This window comes from Bufo gargarizans, chromosome 7, assembly GCF_014858855.1.
Source record: "Bufo gargarizans isolate SCDJY-AF-19 chromosome 7, ASM1485885v1, whole genome shotgun sequence".
In the NCBI taxonomy this organism is placed as follows: domain Eukaryota; kingdom Metazoa; phylum Chordata; class Amphibia; order Anura; family Bufonidae; genus Bufo; species Bufo gargarizans.
This window is the reverse complement of record NC_058086.1, coordinates 17072210-17086955: the sequence shown is the minus strand read 5'-3', so window position 1 is coordinate 17086955 and position 14746 is coordinate 17072210. Positions and strand designations below refer to the sequence as shown.

General features: G+C 44.1%; 1 protein-coding gene across 2 annotated transcripts in view; it reads left to right on the top strand.

Moving 5' to 3' along the window:
- Positions 1 to 3643: 3643 nt before the first annotated feature.
- The window catches only part of KCTD17 (potassium channel tetramerization domain containing 17), a 29416-nt gene continuing 18313 nt past the window's right edge, over positions 3644 to 14746 (top strand). Inside the window, exons 1-2 of one of the 2 annotated variants that reach the window (XM_044302058.1) lie at positions 3644 to 4157; positions 4342 to 4450. In XM_044302058.1, coding sequence (XP_044157993.1) covers positions 3972 to 4157; positions 4342 to 4450 — 295 coding nt within the window. In that variant the 5' untranslated portion in view covers positions 3644 to 3971. The remainder of the gene's footprint in view (positions 4158 to 4341; positions 4451 to 14746) is intronic. The other variant, XM_044302057.1, reaches the window with a different exon arrangement.

The window sequence follows — 14746 nt, the reverse complement described above, 5'->3', positions numbered from 1 at the left end:
CCCCTCCTTTGTTTGCTGGCTGATTGTGATGTTTTGCAATGATTGTAGCTCTTTTATGGCCTCTACTTCTATTTTTATTAAATTATTATTTATTTGACTCATTTTCAATTTACGTATATCGGTTTCAACATTTTTGCAGAATGTAGCTATTTCATCTCCTATCTCTAGTCTAGGGTATCTTTTTGATCTCTCCTTTAAATCTGTGTATACATATTTAATGGAATTTGTGATTTCCTGTGTGATTGGGTTTTTGATGTAATATTTTTTCAATCATTTTTTCCTCTCGTCTTTTCCATTTTTCTGTACCTATATAAGTGGAAAATATATCCAAAGTTGTAGTGGGGGGAATTTAAAACCTTTATTTAAAAGGGTAACTTGTGCATCAGTCAATTGTGTGTGACTTAGATTCACTATTATATTATCTTTTATGGTCGTGTCCTGGATTGTCTGTGTGGGCTTCTTCTTTCGTTTTCCTCTACATATCTTTTTATATTGTGTGTTTGTGCTCTGTTTGGTGTCCATCTGTTGTGCTTCTCTACTTGGTGACGGTGATTGTATACGTGAGTCTCTGATCTCTTCACCATTGTGTTGTCCCCCTGACTGTGGTGCCGTTGTCTTAGATTGTACTACTCCACATACCTTCATAGTTTATAACAGAATGTCTACATCTGCAAAACAAAAAAAACATAAAAATTCAAAGAAAAGAAAGAAGGATAGATAAAGAATGATGAGTAAGAGAAAAAGAAAGAAATAAGAAAAAAGAGAAAACAATGGAGAGTGAAAAAGATCAATGTACTATGCAAATATATTTAATAATAAATGTAAAGGATTTACAACAAATATTATACTATTTTGATTATAGAATCAATCTGTGCAACACCAGATAGCAGACTGCCCTCCATTTCATATATTTCTAAATTACTCGGTCAATGGTGGGTCTGTCGTGGAGTGTACACCTGAACCATAATTTTAGGCTGGTTGAGCCACTGTGACCTTCACTAATTCATTCTATATTGTTCCAGAATTCGTTTTTGTATTTGTATCCCTAAAACAGCCACAGAACTGCTGTTAGATGCAGTGCTGTAACTAGAAATGACCGAGCCCTATTGCAAATTTTGGAATGGGCCCTCCTCCCCCTGCAATGTTTTTCGCAACTTTCAACTCCTGTAAAACCCCCACTCCTAAAGCTAGTCAAGATTGCGCTCTCAGACGAGGCCTGGCAGCCGCTCCGTCCGTTTACTACAATGTCACTATATACACTCACCTAAAGAATTATTAGGAACACCTGTTCTATTTCTCATTAATACGATTATCTAGTCAACCAATCACATGGCAGTTGCTTCAATGCATGTAGGGTTGTGGTCCTGGTCAAGACAATCTCCTGAACTCCAAACTGAATGTCAGAATGGGAAAGAAAGATGATTTAAGAAATTTTGAGCATGGCATGGTTGTTGGTGACGGGCCAGTCTAAGTATTTCACAATCCGCTCAGTTACTGGGATTTTCACGCACAACCATTTCTAGGGTTTACAAAGAATGGTGTGAAAAGGGAAAAACATCCAGTATGCGGCAGTCCTGTGGGCGAAAATGCCTTGTTGATGCTAGAGGTCAGAGGAGAATGGGCCGACTGATTCAAGCTGATAGAAGAGCAACGTTGACTGAAATAACCACTCGGTACAACCGAGGTATACAGCAAAGCATTTGTGAAGCCACAACACGCACAACTTTGAGGCGGATGGGCTACAACAGCAGAAGACCCCACCGGGTACCACTCATCTCCACTACAAATAGGAAAAAGAGGCTACAATTTGCACGAGCTCACCAAAATTGGACTGTTGAAGACTGGAAAAATGTTGCCTGGTCTGATGAGTCTCGATTTCTGTTGAGACATTCAAATGGTATAGTCCGAATTTGGTGTAAACAGAATAAGAACATGTATCCATCATCTGATGGCTACTTCCAGCAGGATAATGCACCATGTCACAAAGCTCGAATCATTTCAAATTGGTTTCTTGAACATGACAATGAGTTCACTGTACTAAAATGGCCCCCACAGTCACCAGATCTCAACCCAATAGAGCATCTTTGGGATGTGGTGGAACGGGAGCTTCGCGCCCTGGATGTGCATCCCTCAAATCTCCATCAACTGCAAGATGCTATCCTATCAATATGGGCCAACATTTGTAAAGAATGCTATCAGCACCTTGTTGAATCAATGCCACGTAGAATTAAGGCAGTTCTGAAGGCAAAAGGGGGTCCAACACCGTATTAGTATGGTGTTCCTAATAATTCTTTAGGTGAGTGTATAATGTGTCAAGGGGGAGAAAAACTGAACTGGATCGCACATCCACAATGCTATGCTTTGATCTAATCAAACTCGCTTCTCAGCGCCATGTTGAAGTGTACAGCCCCCCATACTGCATGCTGTACAAGAGGCTTTAGTGTACATTTGGATCAAAAGGCATAAGCCCACTCACCACGCCAAGGTCGCCTCTTTGAGTGGGACCTACTATGACAAAAAGGTGCAGCACAAGGCAGTGACAAAGCGGCACTGCCCTAGTAGGTGGCGGGACCCAGGAGTCAAACAGCTACCCTGCTGTCTGACATTGACCTGTAGCTCCTGATAGCAATGGAGATGTTGTGTTAGACAACTGTTCACATGGTGCAGTACTGCGTAGTGGCCTTTGTTTTTGGCGCTGTGCTGGTTGGTGCGACCCAGTGCCAGGGGTGCCATTGTCGGACAGCAGAGGTGTTGTTTGACTCCTGGGTCCCGCCGCCTACTAGGGCAGTGCCGCTTTGTCACCGCATTGTCGCTGCGCCTCTTTGTCAGAGTAGGTCCCACTCAAAGAGGCGACCTTGGCGTGGTGAGTGGGCTTATGCCTTTTAATCAAAATGTACACTAATGCCTCTTGCATAGCATGCAGTATGGGGGGCTGTACACTTTAATATAGCGCTGAGAAGCGAGTTAGATCAAAGCATAGCATTGTGGATGTGCGATCCAGTTCTGTTTTCTCCCCCTGATAACTATATATAATGTCATTGTATAATACTGTTGAGGGGGCCCTATTTCCACTATAGCTACACCCCTGGTTAGATGAGTACAAACCACTCGCTTTCCCTGTGTGATGTTTAAAAAATTCGGAGTTTTGATTAGCTATTGGTACCATGGATGTCAATGGAAAGCGAGGAAATATTATTCAACATTTCAAACACATTTCATATTGCATTTAATGTATATAGTGCTAAGATTTTTATTTTTTTTGTTATATTTTATTATTTTAGTTTTTAACATAATTGCCTCGAGTTGGAGAGGATCCCTGTGGACTGGTGTGATATAGCCCTAGTCTACAAGGAAGACTTATCACTTATGGCTTTATAGTAGTGGGCTGTGTACTATATGAAATTTCCAGGACTTTCCTTTTGTGTTATTTGAATTTTGTATAGTCATTGTGGTCTATGCAATGCTAGAGGAGACAAGTTTCATTTGGCACTGAAGGGGTTTCTCTTTCAGAAGTCAAAATCAGAGAACGGGATTTGCAGGGTAAGAGTTGCTGCTGACAGCTTGCTGTGGAAGCGAGAAACATAATCCAAAGACAGATGGGACTCAGAGAGTCAGTGAGATAGGTATCTGAGCAAAGCACACCTGTGGTGGCAACCTATCCCATGAGAGAGGGTGTGGTGATCAGAACGACTGTGGCACAGGAGCAAGAGGCACGACGGGAATGAAAGGGAAAAGAATTCCTGATTAAAGAGTGATTAGTGAACCTATTGTCAGACCGAGGCGAGCGAGGAGTGAATCATGAACATCAGTGATAGCTGCGCTGGAATTATACAGGGGCACGGAGTTCTGTAGAAACTGGATATCCCAGATTCCACTGAATTGAACACTGCCTCTGTGTTGTTGCATCTGAAAGAAAGTGGATGCACAATTAGTGGAGACTGGTGCATGACACAAGTAAATGAATTAAGAAGATGGAGAGGCCACCACCTGAGGTTCCTGATGACCCTTCCACACAGAGAAATGCATCTGATGGAGGAAAGTGGGTGCGTCTGAATGTGGGAGGTACAGTGTTCCTTACAACAAAACAAACCCTGTGCCAGGAGCCCAACTCTTTCCTTTGCCGGCTCTGCCAGGAGTCCCAGTTGTTGTCTGAGACGGTGAGACACAGACTACATCTTTCTTTTCTTACTTCTACCACCTGTTCTTTCCCTTCCTATCATATTGCTAATGTTACCGTACCTTTGCCGTTTCACTTCTGTTTTGTAGTCGGTGACATTTCTATGTGTATTATTTAATATTTAACCTTCATGTGCTTCATCTTTGTATCTATTATGTTTTTAGGATGAGACTGGGGCATTTCTTATTGACCGGGACCCATCGTACTTTGGTGCAATCTTACGGTACTTGCGGTATGGTAAACTGGTAATAGACAAGAATGTATCCATCGAAGGTAAAATCTCTCATTAACTATTAACTATTTTCTTTTTACATATATATGTAATCAAATTCCTTAGCAATTGTCACATTTTTGTATTTGCTGAATAGTAATTAGTAGTTGGCGTGTCAACTATAATTGCAGTGAGCCTCTGAAGAGTCGGAGCAAAGGATGGGAGTAGTAGTGGCCCTAATGATGTGTCATGCTGTATTCCTTCAGGCCGTTGCTCCCTGTGGTCTGTACAGTGAAGGAGTGGCACTCTGTGTTCCCTCGAAGAACTCCCTTTAACCATGAGCTCCCAGCCTGATGGTGGTTTGGGGGTGCCCATTGTGTTAATGTCCATGTGGTTGCTAGGCAGGGCACATGATGGAAATGCATTTGCCAAGATGTGGTGTAAAGAGAAGCAGAGACCAGGCCAGATTGAACTTGACAAAAATCTCTCTTTACTATGTGTGTACAATAAGAGTTGTAGTACATCCAGCAGTTATCTGTACACAGTGCAAATTCCCTCCAAATGTCTAAGCATGAGATCGGCCATTTGTTGCAGCAATAGCCCTCTATTCACTACTTTTCTTGCTAAAGTTTTTGTTATTGGGATCTCTAGCAACTACAATATGGCAACTGCAGCTGTAGTGTCCTTTAGTCTGGGGTTTATAGGGTATCCTAACTTGTTTCCCCTTTGCTGCATTAGGGTCTGGAATTCTTTAAAGGGGTTTTCCAAGTTATGTTTAAAAAAAGCACTGTAAATCTGATGGTCTGTAATATATACATAGGATAAACAAGTTTTAGACAAAAAATAATTATATTTCCTTATTTCCCTAATTCTGTTCTGGCCCTTTGTTGACATGCAGTTGCAGACCTGTGGGCACATGTAACAACAATCTCTGAGGGTCTCAACTAAGACTGCCTTTCCCCTCCCCCTGCTCTGCAAAGCAAGTGAATAACATTGCTGCCCTGTCTGCATATGACTGCTGGGATACTCATGTTGTATGCATAGGACTACAAGTCCCAGCTGTACAGTACAATGACATTGATGACACACACAGGATCTTCCCCCTACCTGTTCTTGTGTAATGCTCTGTAGATACTTCCTCACAACCAGCAGAAGAGTACAGAGGAGAGGACTCTGTGTTTGCAGGTTGAGGGGGGAGGAAAGATCCTGTGCACAGCATTTGTCTCCTCAGTGCCTGGAGAAGAGGAAATCCTGCAGATGCTCAGTACCTGAGCCAGAGCCTCCAAACCTGAGACTGCACTGCTGATGGCAGAAGGAGTTAAAGTTTTCTGAAGAATCCAGTGGGAGGGGAGAAACAGGACAGACAGCTCAGTCAGCAGATCATAGAGCAGGGGGTGGCTTGTTGCTCCAACCAACAGAGCCCTCACAGTGACCTTCCCAGGCAGACCTGCTCCCTCCTGCTCTCTCAGGCTTCTGCACAGAACATCATCGGAGCAGGGAAAGAAGCTGACATCACAGGTCATGTAATCCTCAGCTAACTAGGAGAACAAAACTAGTGTAAATAAAGTAAATTAGTTGAAAACCCTGAACATTTGCTTAGTTAGAAACATACAAAAAATAATTTGGACAACCTCTTTAATGGTTAACTCTGTACATGCCTGATAATGTGCATCACATTAGCATTACAAATCTTACATAACAGACCAAACTTTGCAGATGACTCTAGGTCTGGGGTACTGCATCATCAATATCAGATAGGCAGTGGTTTGACACCCCATACTCCACAGATCAGTTGCAGAAACTTTGGAGTGAATGGAAGGTTCTGTCCACTGTGTAAATTCCAGGACTGGTCTTGAATGTGAGCTTCAGTATGCTTGCACGGCCACTACATAATGTACAGACCCTTGTGCCTTTGATTCTGTTCACGATTTATATTCTGGCGACTCATACTGATGACAAGTGTTGAAATAATCTAAGCATCCAAAGTGGAATTCAATTCGAAGTTTAGAAAAAATTTGATTCGCCAACTATTCTGAATTTCCTCGCTTATCGTAATAATGAATCTTTTTTTTTTTTTTTCAAATGGCACCTGCATGTGTTACAAAGTTAAAGTAAGAAGTCCAGGAATGTGAGGACGCTCATAATGCCGTGCAGCCAGCCATCCCATGTGATGTCACAGCCCTATAAAAGCCTCATCCAGTGTGGTCTCAGCCATTGTCCTGTGAGCTGAGCATAGGGAGAGACGTGACAGACACTTATGCTCTATGGACAGTGTTTTATAAAGCTATTAATAGAAGAATACTGGATTAGGAGAGTGCAGAGACAGTACAGGGATATAGTAGGGAGAGTTTTTTGAGACTGTATGGAGAACATAGGGAGACAGCAGGGGCAGTGCAGGCTGTGTGTAATCACCTGAGCATGTTGTTTAACTACTGCCACATTCATAGTTAATCTGTTATTTTATACATATTTTATACATAGACTTACTGTGCCTCGGTATGAAAGGGCGGTCTAATATATTACTGCGTGCATCTTGTCCAACTGCTTTAGCATTCATAGTTAATCTGTAATTTTATAGCTGTGCGTCAGACTCAGTTTTAAAGGGTGGTCTAATATATCACGTGTGCATCTTGTTCAACTACTGCCACACTCTTAGTTAATCCGTTACTTTACCGGTACAGTTACTGTAGACTATGGCCAACAGACAGTTGCCTAGGCCCTCCAAAGGAACGGGCAGTGGCAAAAATGTTGCTGTAGCTGGCACAAGTAGCAGCAGAAGAAGGGGGTTGGTAGCAGCCACAGCAACAGGCCAGAGCTGCCACTGTCATCCTCTGGTTGTGTTTTGACCAACAGTCCCGCTGTACTGGAATGGTTGACTTGCTCTTCAACATCATCTCAAGTGACAACAGATACACACAGCTAGGAATCGATGGGTTCCTCTGACACCACTCTTAGTTGGCATGGCCTAGGAACTGCCTCTGTGCCCTCACCTGTCCTGAACCTGCCTCTTGATTTTGCTGCTCCTTCTGCTAGCCTAGTAATGTATGCTGCTGGCTCTGCTCCGCTTTTCAGCGAGGATGAGCATTGTGAGGACAGTCAGCAGTTATAGGCAAGCAAAGACTCTGAGGAGAGGTCAGCTGCAGGCTCCTCTAGGCGTGCAACTACTGATGATGACAGTTGGATGGGAGCACATGTTGCAAGAGGTCAGAGAAGTGCGCAAGAGACAGGTAAGGGGGACACAAGTGATGACCAAATAGATGTAGATGATGATGTAGCCGATTGCACGTGGGAGCCGGGTGAAGAGGGGGCATCGTCATCATTGGGTCAAGGGTGGCAGCATGCCCAGGAGACAGCAAGGTGGAAGCGTGCCCTTGAGTCAGCATGGTGAAAGCAGTGGGAGATCTGCAGCCAAACACAAGAGGTGTACACTGTCTACTACTCGGGAGACTACCTGTGAGGAACACATTAGCAGTACATGGGTTCATAAAAGAAGCAGCAGGCAGGCATCATGCAGTGTTAGAGGGAAAGTACCATACTTGCCAGTGTGGACATTTTTTGCCAAGTTTCTAGGGGACATTAGTGTGGTGGTATGCAGGATGTGAGGGCAGAAGGTGATGCCTGGCCAGGTTGCTAATGTTGGCATGATAGCTCTGCGTCAGCACATGAAGCGTCAACATAAAGTGGTGTGGTAAAACCATGCCCCTTGTTTAGTGCTACAGCCTGATGCAGCGATCGCTGCATCTCCCACCAGCCCCCACCCCCTCTCCAGAAGTAAGGGCTCAATAACGTCAGCAGAAGGAAGCTGTCCTCCATTGACTTAAATGTTGTCTATTGCTCCTGATACTCCTTCTTCTACTCGTCACTTATTTCGATAGCAATCGATCATTGAGTCGATTACAAAAACACAACAGTAAACTCCCTTTCCATGTAGTTTGACCTGCACATTTCAGAGAACTGATGGCTTGTGCCCACCCAAGATGGAGAGTCTCAAGCCGACATTACTTTTCCAAAAAAGCTGTACCAGCCCTGCACAAGTACGTGTCTTTCTTTTCCCCACTATAGGTGGTGCTCTGCTGTCAAGCTTTTTACAAATGTCCCAAAGAAGAAAAACACTCACCAAAAATGGGTTTCTTTATTCCAAAGTTCTTACACTACAGGCATCAATATATACATAGGGCAGACCAGCACAGTGCAGGCATGTAACTCGTGGCAACGGCCTTTTCATGCCTCAGCGCTTCCTCAGGCCACTAACGTTCTGACGTACGTACATCATCTCCGTGCGGCGCACACAAATACCGTCATGGAGGAGTTGTCCGAATACATAAAAACACATTCTTAGGGCTTATGCACACGACTGTATGTCCTCCGACATACGGTCCGTAAGCGGGCTATATGTCCTGGAGCGGCATAGATCGTGCGCATGGGAGAGCACAGCATCATAGGTTACTATGATGCTGTGTGCATCGGGCCACCCGCGGGTCTATTGTTCTGCACTCATCATATAAAAGCAGGACAATGATGCTGTGTGCTCCCGTGTGCACGATGTGTGCCGCTCCGGGACATATGGCCCGCTCACGGACCGTATGTCTCAGAGGGCATACGGTTGTGTGCATGAGCCCTTATACATATAAGATAAAACAAAAAAACAAGAAAACAATCAGATCTCCCAAATTATTTCTATCATTAAGACCTAGAGGGCCCATAGCTCCGGATCGTATAATCCATCTGACTTCCCTTCTCAGAAGATCGCGATGTCTGTCATACTAGCTCAATCCCTGCAAACCTTAAAACCCTACTACCACTATTATGTTCAGATTTTACATGTTCTACTAGACGTGGGCAACCTCTCTATGTATTAATGGAATTCAAATGTTCCCTAAATCTCTCATTCAAATGCCTAATGGTTTTGCCTACATAAAACCTGCCACAAATATGTAAAACCTGCACCATAGAACGAATAATGTATTCGTTCTATGGTGCACACCACCAATCATTAATGAGTCCCATTGTGGATTGTATTTGCGATAGGAACAATTTCCACATCGGCGATTCCCCATGGGAATCCTATCCCTCAGACATGTATCTGATTTTAGTTCTACAAATCGACTCCTAACCAATTTGTCTTTTAAAGTATGACACTTCTTAAACGCCACCAATGGGCTTGATCCTTTTATCTCTTTCAGGCTGTCATCTTTTTCCATTATATCCCGATTCTCTCTTATCACTCTTTTAATTTGATCTGCCATAGGACTACATTTAAAGGAGAAGACAAACCGTTTCTGATTATCCACTCCTTTTCTAGCTTTTGGATTACCTGAAATTACTGTATCCCTATGAATGGATGCGTTTTTTTGCATTGCTTCATTCAATAGGTCCCTGGGGTAGCCTCTAGCATAATAAACATGTTTTTAGGTCTGAGGACTGTTCCCTAAAACTTTCATCTATCTTGTTAATCCTCCTAAATCTGACAAATTGTCCATATAGAACTGCTTTCTTTACGCTATCTGGATGGTAGCTTGAATAATGCAATAATGAGTTGGATGTCGTTGGTTTACGGTAACCCTTGGTAACCGACTCGCCTTCTCTCACCAATATTACCACATCCAAAAAATACAGCTTAGAGCCTCCAACATTATGGGTAAACCTCATATTAATTTTGCTCACTGCATTTAAATGTTTTACAAACTCTTCAAACAGGGGTTCAGTGCCTGACCAGATTATGAAAACATTATCTATAAATGTTTGGTACAGCTGTATACAAGACACATAGGGGTTTTCTACCAAAAATATAAATTTATCATCAAACCTGGCTAGATATAAAGTTGCAAAGGTACATGCGACTGGCATACCCATTGCCATCCGAAATTTCTGTTTGTACCACCTGTCCCTAAATTTGAAGGCATTATTCTTTAAAATCAGGCTCAAAGCTTCCTCTACAAAGTCAACAAACTTCTCACTTTTATCAGTACCATAAAATTTTTCAATAACTGCATTAATGCCTTCATCTTCTGGGATACGGGTGTACAAACTCTCTACATCTAAAAAGATCAATTGGAACCCTTCCTGCCACTGGACAGATTTCAGTGCCAGTAACAGGTCCCCAGTGTCTCTAAGGTAGGATGGTACTTGGCGGAATAGGGGTCGAAGCAACCAGTCCATGTACCTAGACAAGGGTTCCATCACTGAGCCAACCCTCGATACTATAGGTCTCCCGGGGGGGGGGGGGGGGGGCAGTGACTTATGTATCTTCAGGAGAAAATACCATGATGGTCTTTGTGAAAACAAAGGCAACAATTTATCTGCTTTTTTCCTAGATAGAGCATTAAATTCCACTTGTCTGTGTAGAAAACTCCTTAGTTGCTTTTGGGTTTTTACCGTGCATGGGATCTACTTTTAAAACCTCATAGATATTACTATCTCCCAATTGTCTCTCTGCTTCTGCTACATAATAATCTCTTGTCATCAGCACAAGGTTGTCTCCCTTGGGCCTCTTAGTTTCTGAAAGAGTTCACTCCAGCGCTGACGTATGGAGTTGCAACTATTGTCAATGAAAATATATGTTGTTCACAGCCCACTTGATAAATGTGGTTCTGGGCCAGGCACACCAGCAACTTGGCAATACCGCTTCCGCGTTATAATGCTAGGATTTCTGCGCCAATGTTCTCCTCTGCTTCCTCATCCTCCACCTTGTCTTCACCCTCTCCTCTAGGCACAGTTCATAGTGGTCCTCCAGCATTTCACTTATTCAAAGCTAGACATTGTCACCTGATTCTGCAGGGTTTCTCAACTCTAGTCCTCGGGACCCACCCACCAGTCATGTTTTCAGGATTTCCTTAGTATTGAGCAGGTGATATAATTAGTGTCCAGGCATCAGGACTTACCACAGGTAATCATTTTGTGGGATATTCTCAAATCCTGACCGGTAGGTGGGTCCCAAGGACCGGAGTTGGTGAATAGGGCCAAATCGGGGAGTAACTGCTCAGCATCATCAATAAAGTAATCGAACAATGGGTGTCTACTTGCCAACTAGAGATAGGAAACATGGTTACTGATAATGGGAAGAACATTTTGTCTGCACTACGTCAGGGAGGGCTGACCCAAGCGCCCTGTGTGGCGCACGTCTTTAATCTCGTTGTCACCCGGTTCCTCAAGGCTTTCCCTGGAATGCAAGAGCTGTTAGAAATGTCCAGAAAACTGTGCATGCACTTCAGTCACTCTAACAGTGCAAAACACGCCTTCCTTGAGTTGCAAAGGTAAAATGCTGTTCCCTAAAATCACCTTATGTGACATTTCCATCCATTGGAACTCCACGCTCCATATGTTAGACAGCCTGTATGAGCAGAGGAAGGCAGTCAACAATTTCTTAATGACGCAGGGGGACAGGTCTACTCCCCGTTGTAACTTCCACATTAGCCAGTGGCAGCTCATGCATGACACGTGCCGTTTGCTCAGGCCCTTTAAGGAGGCCACTTTATTTGTCAGTCGTCAGAACTACTGGATGAATGATGTCATTCCACTCCTTCACATCATGGAGTAGATGCTGACATATCTAATTGGTGAGGGGACAGAAGATGTGGCACCTACATTTCATGGCCACCTGAGCCCTAAGGAGGATAAACTGGCAGAGGAGGAGGAGGAGGACATAAACACCCAGGAATTTTAAACACAACTAGGTGGCTTATCTGCCAAGCGACAGGGGAGGAGCATGAGGAGCTGGAGGGCGACGACAATGTAAATGACCCTAACAGACTGTGGCAGTATGCAGTGGAGATGGAGGCAGGGAGGCCCTCAAAGTCCCTTGCACAAATGGCCAGATGCATGCTGTCATGTTTGTGTAGTGACAGCCACATTGTCAGGATTCAGCAGAGGGATGACTACTGAGTATCCACATTGTTAGACCCTCGCCACCGGTCAAAAATGGGGGCATTTTTTAGACCTTCTGAGAGGGGTGCAAAAATGGGCTACTATAGAGACATGCTGTGTAGTCAGTTGGTCGCTGCCTATGAGCGCCATCGCCCGTTGTAATGAAGGCCTGACCAGGGGGACCTTCTGTGCTCACGCTTCACTGACATTAAAGGGGTGGGGGATCTTGAAGCATCACCAGCTCCATATGCTGCAACTTCAGTCTGGAGTCTATGATGGGCAGTTTTCTTCAGCCACCTACTGAAGTAACCACCCAGCAGCAGCAGGACATGCAGCATAACCTTAACCAGCAGGTGGAGGCATACTTTGACTGCACCCTGTCACTCATGTTCCAAGATCTCCTGGACTACTGGGCATGCGAACTTGAAGTGTGGCCGCAACTGGCTGAGTTTGCCATGGGCATGCTTTTCTGCCTGGCCAGTAGTGTGGTATCATAGCGGGTGTTCAGTGCGGTGAGGGGCATAGTTACCCCTAAGAGAACTCGCCTTTCCCCCAAAATGTTGAGACTAACTTTCATAAAGATAAATCAGACGTGGATCAACCAGGATTTCCAGACACCAATGCCTGATGCAACACAATAGATCATTCTGCCACTAATGACCATACTGTAGTGTGCTGCCATACCGGAATATTCTGCATGTGCTGCTGCCAGCATTCTGATGCTGCTACGCGCCTGATGCCACCCACCTGCTGCCACTACTACCATTCCTACAATGGGGCTTCTTGGCCTACATGTTAAATTTTTAAAAGGATATGCATACCAGTGGGTTTGCTATCACACTGCTGTTTTTGGGTTCTGCTACTACTGGGATCTGCCACCATCTTGTGCTGCCCCCCCTCCCTACTCTGTCATAGGGTGACTATTGTCACTGTCACTGCTGCTTCTCCCACTCCACACTCTGTCATGGGGCCACTATTGTCCCTGTTACTGCCACTGCTGTTGGCCCCCATACCAACTCTGTCATGGGGCCACTATTGTGCCTGTTTGCCAATGTTGAAATCACTGTTTATTTTAGCGTTCTTCTTATCCATAAGAAGAACACAAAAAAAATCCTTTAAGGCCTCTTTCACATGGTCAGTATTTGTAAGTCAAAAGCAGGGGTAGGCTCAAAACGCAGAAGAGATGTAAATATTTCCATTACATTTTATCTCTGTTTTGGACTCACTCCTGTTTTTGTATTATAAATACTGACCATGTGAGAGATCCCATTAAAGTCCTGCATGCAGGACTTTTTTTTTCCTTGTTAAAAAAAACTGATTTCAGGTGTAAATTGCCAAAACAGATGGCAATGGTCATTATTTTGCATCAGTAGTTGATCAGTATTTGTAATGCAAAAGCAGGAGTGGGTCCAAAACACAAAAGATATTTCTATGACATCACATCTCTGTTTTGGACCCACTCCTGGTTTTGTCTTACAATTACTGCTCAAATCTGACCGAAAGAGGCTTGATGGGTGCTCAAAATACAGGCTTATTTTTATTTTATTTAGTTTTCTGTTCTACTAACGGATTAGAAGAACGGAAAAATAAACAGTGATGTTAACACAGCCTTACTGCCACTTCTGCTGCACCTTCTCCCCACTCTGTCATGGGGTCACTATTGTCACTGTCAGTTCTGCTGCCCCCATCCGTAATCTGTTATGGGCTCACTATTTTCACTGTTACCGTAACTGCTGCTGCAGCCAGCCTCCCCACTCTGTCATGGGGCCACTTTTGTCACTGTTACTGCCACTGCTGCTGCCACCCTTCCCTCTCTGTCATGGGGCCACTATTGTCACTGTTACTGCAACTGCTGCTGACACCTTCTCCACTCTGTCATGGGGCATTACTGTTACTGCCACTGCTGCCACCCTCTCCACTCTGTCATGGGGCCACTATTGTCACTGTTATTGCATGTGTTGCTGCTGCCGCCACCCTCTCCAGTACTCACCCTACCCCTGGCATACTGGGGACACTTGCTCCACACCGGAGAAAGCAGGACCTGATGTTCCTAAAATTGTGATGTCACATGAACATGCTGGGAGCATCAGGTCCTGCTGCCTCCAGTGCAGAACAGGTGTTCCAAATGTGCCTGTAATTAGTTTTTTTTTACATTTTTAACGGCCGTTGGTTGCAATTCTGTCGAAACGGCTGTTAAAATCGGGCCCATTAGTTTCCATGGAGTCCGTCTGCCTGTAAAAATGGCCAAAAATAGGACATGTCCTATTTTTTGATGGCTGCTATTCACTGGCTGTTAATAAAACAGCCATATGAATAGCCCTAAAGACTGCAATGGCTCTGAAAACGGGCGTGGGAAGACCGTTAAAAAAACCTGTGAATGCACCCTTAGGTAGCAAGTGTAGAGTCTGTTCTTGAAGTTGATGTGTGAATGCACCCTTAGGTAGCAAGTGTAGAGTCTGTTCTTGAAGTTGATGTGTTGGAGGCATGAAAAATTG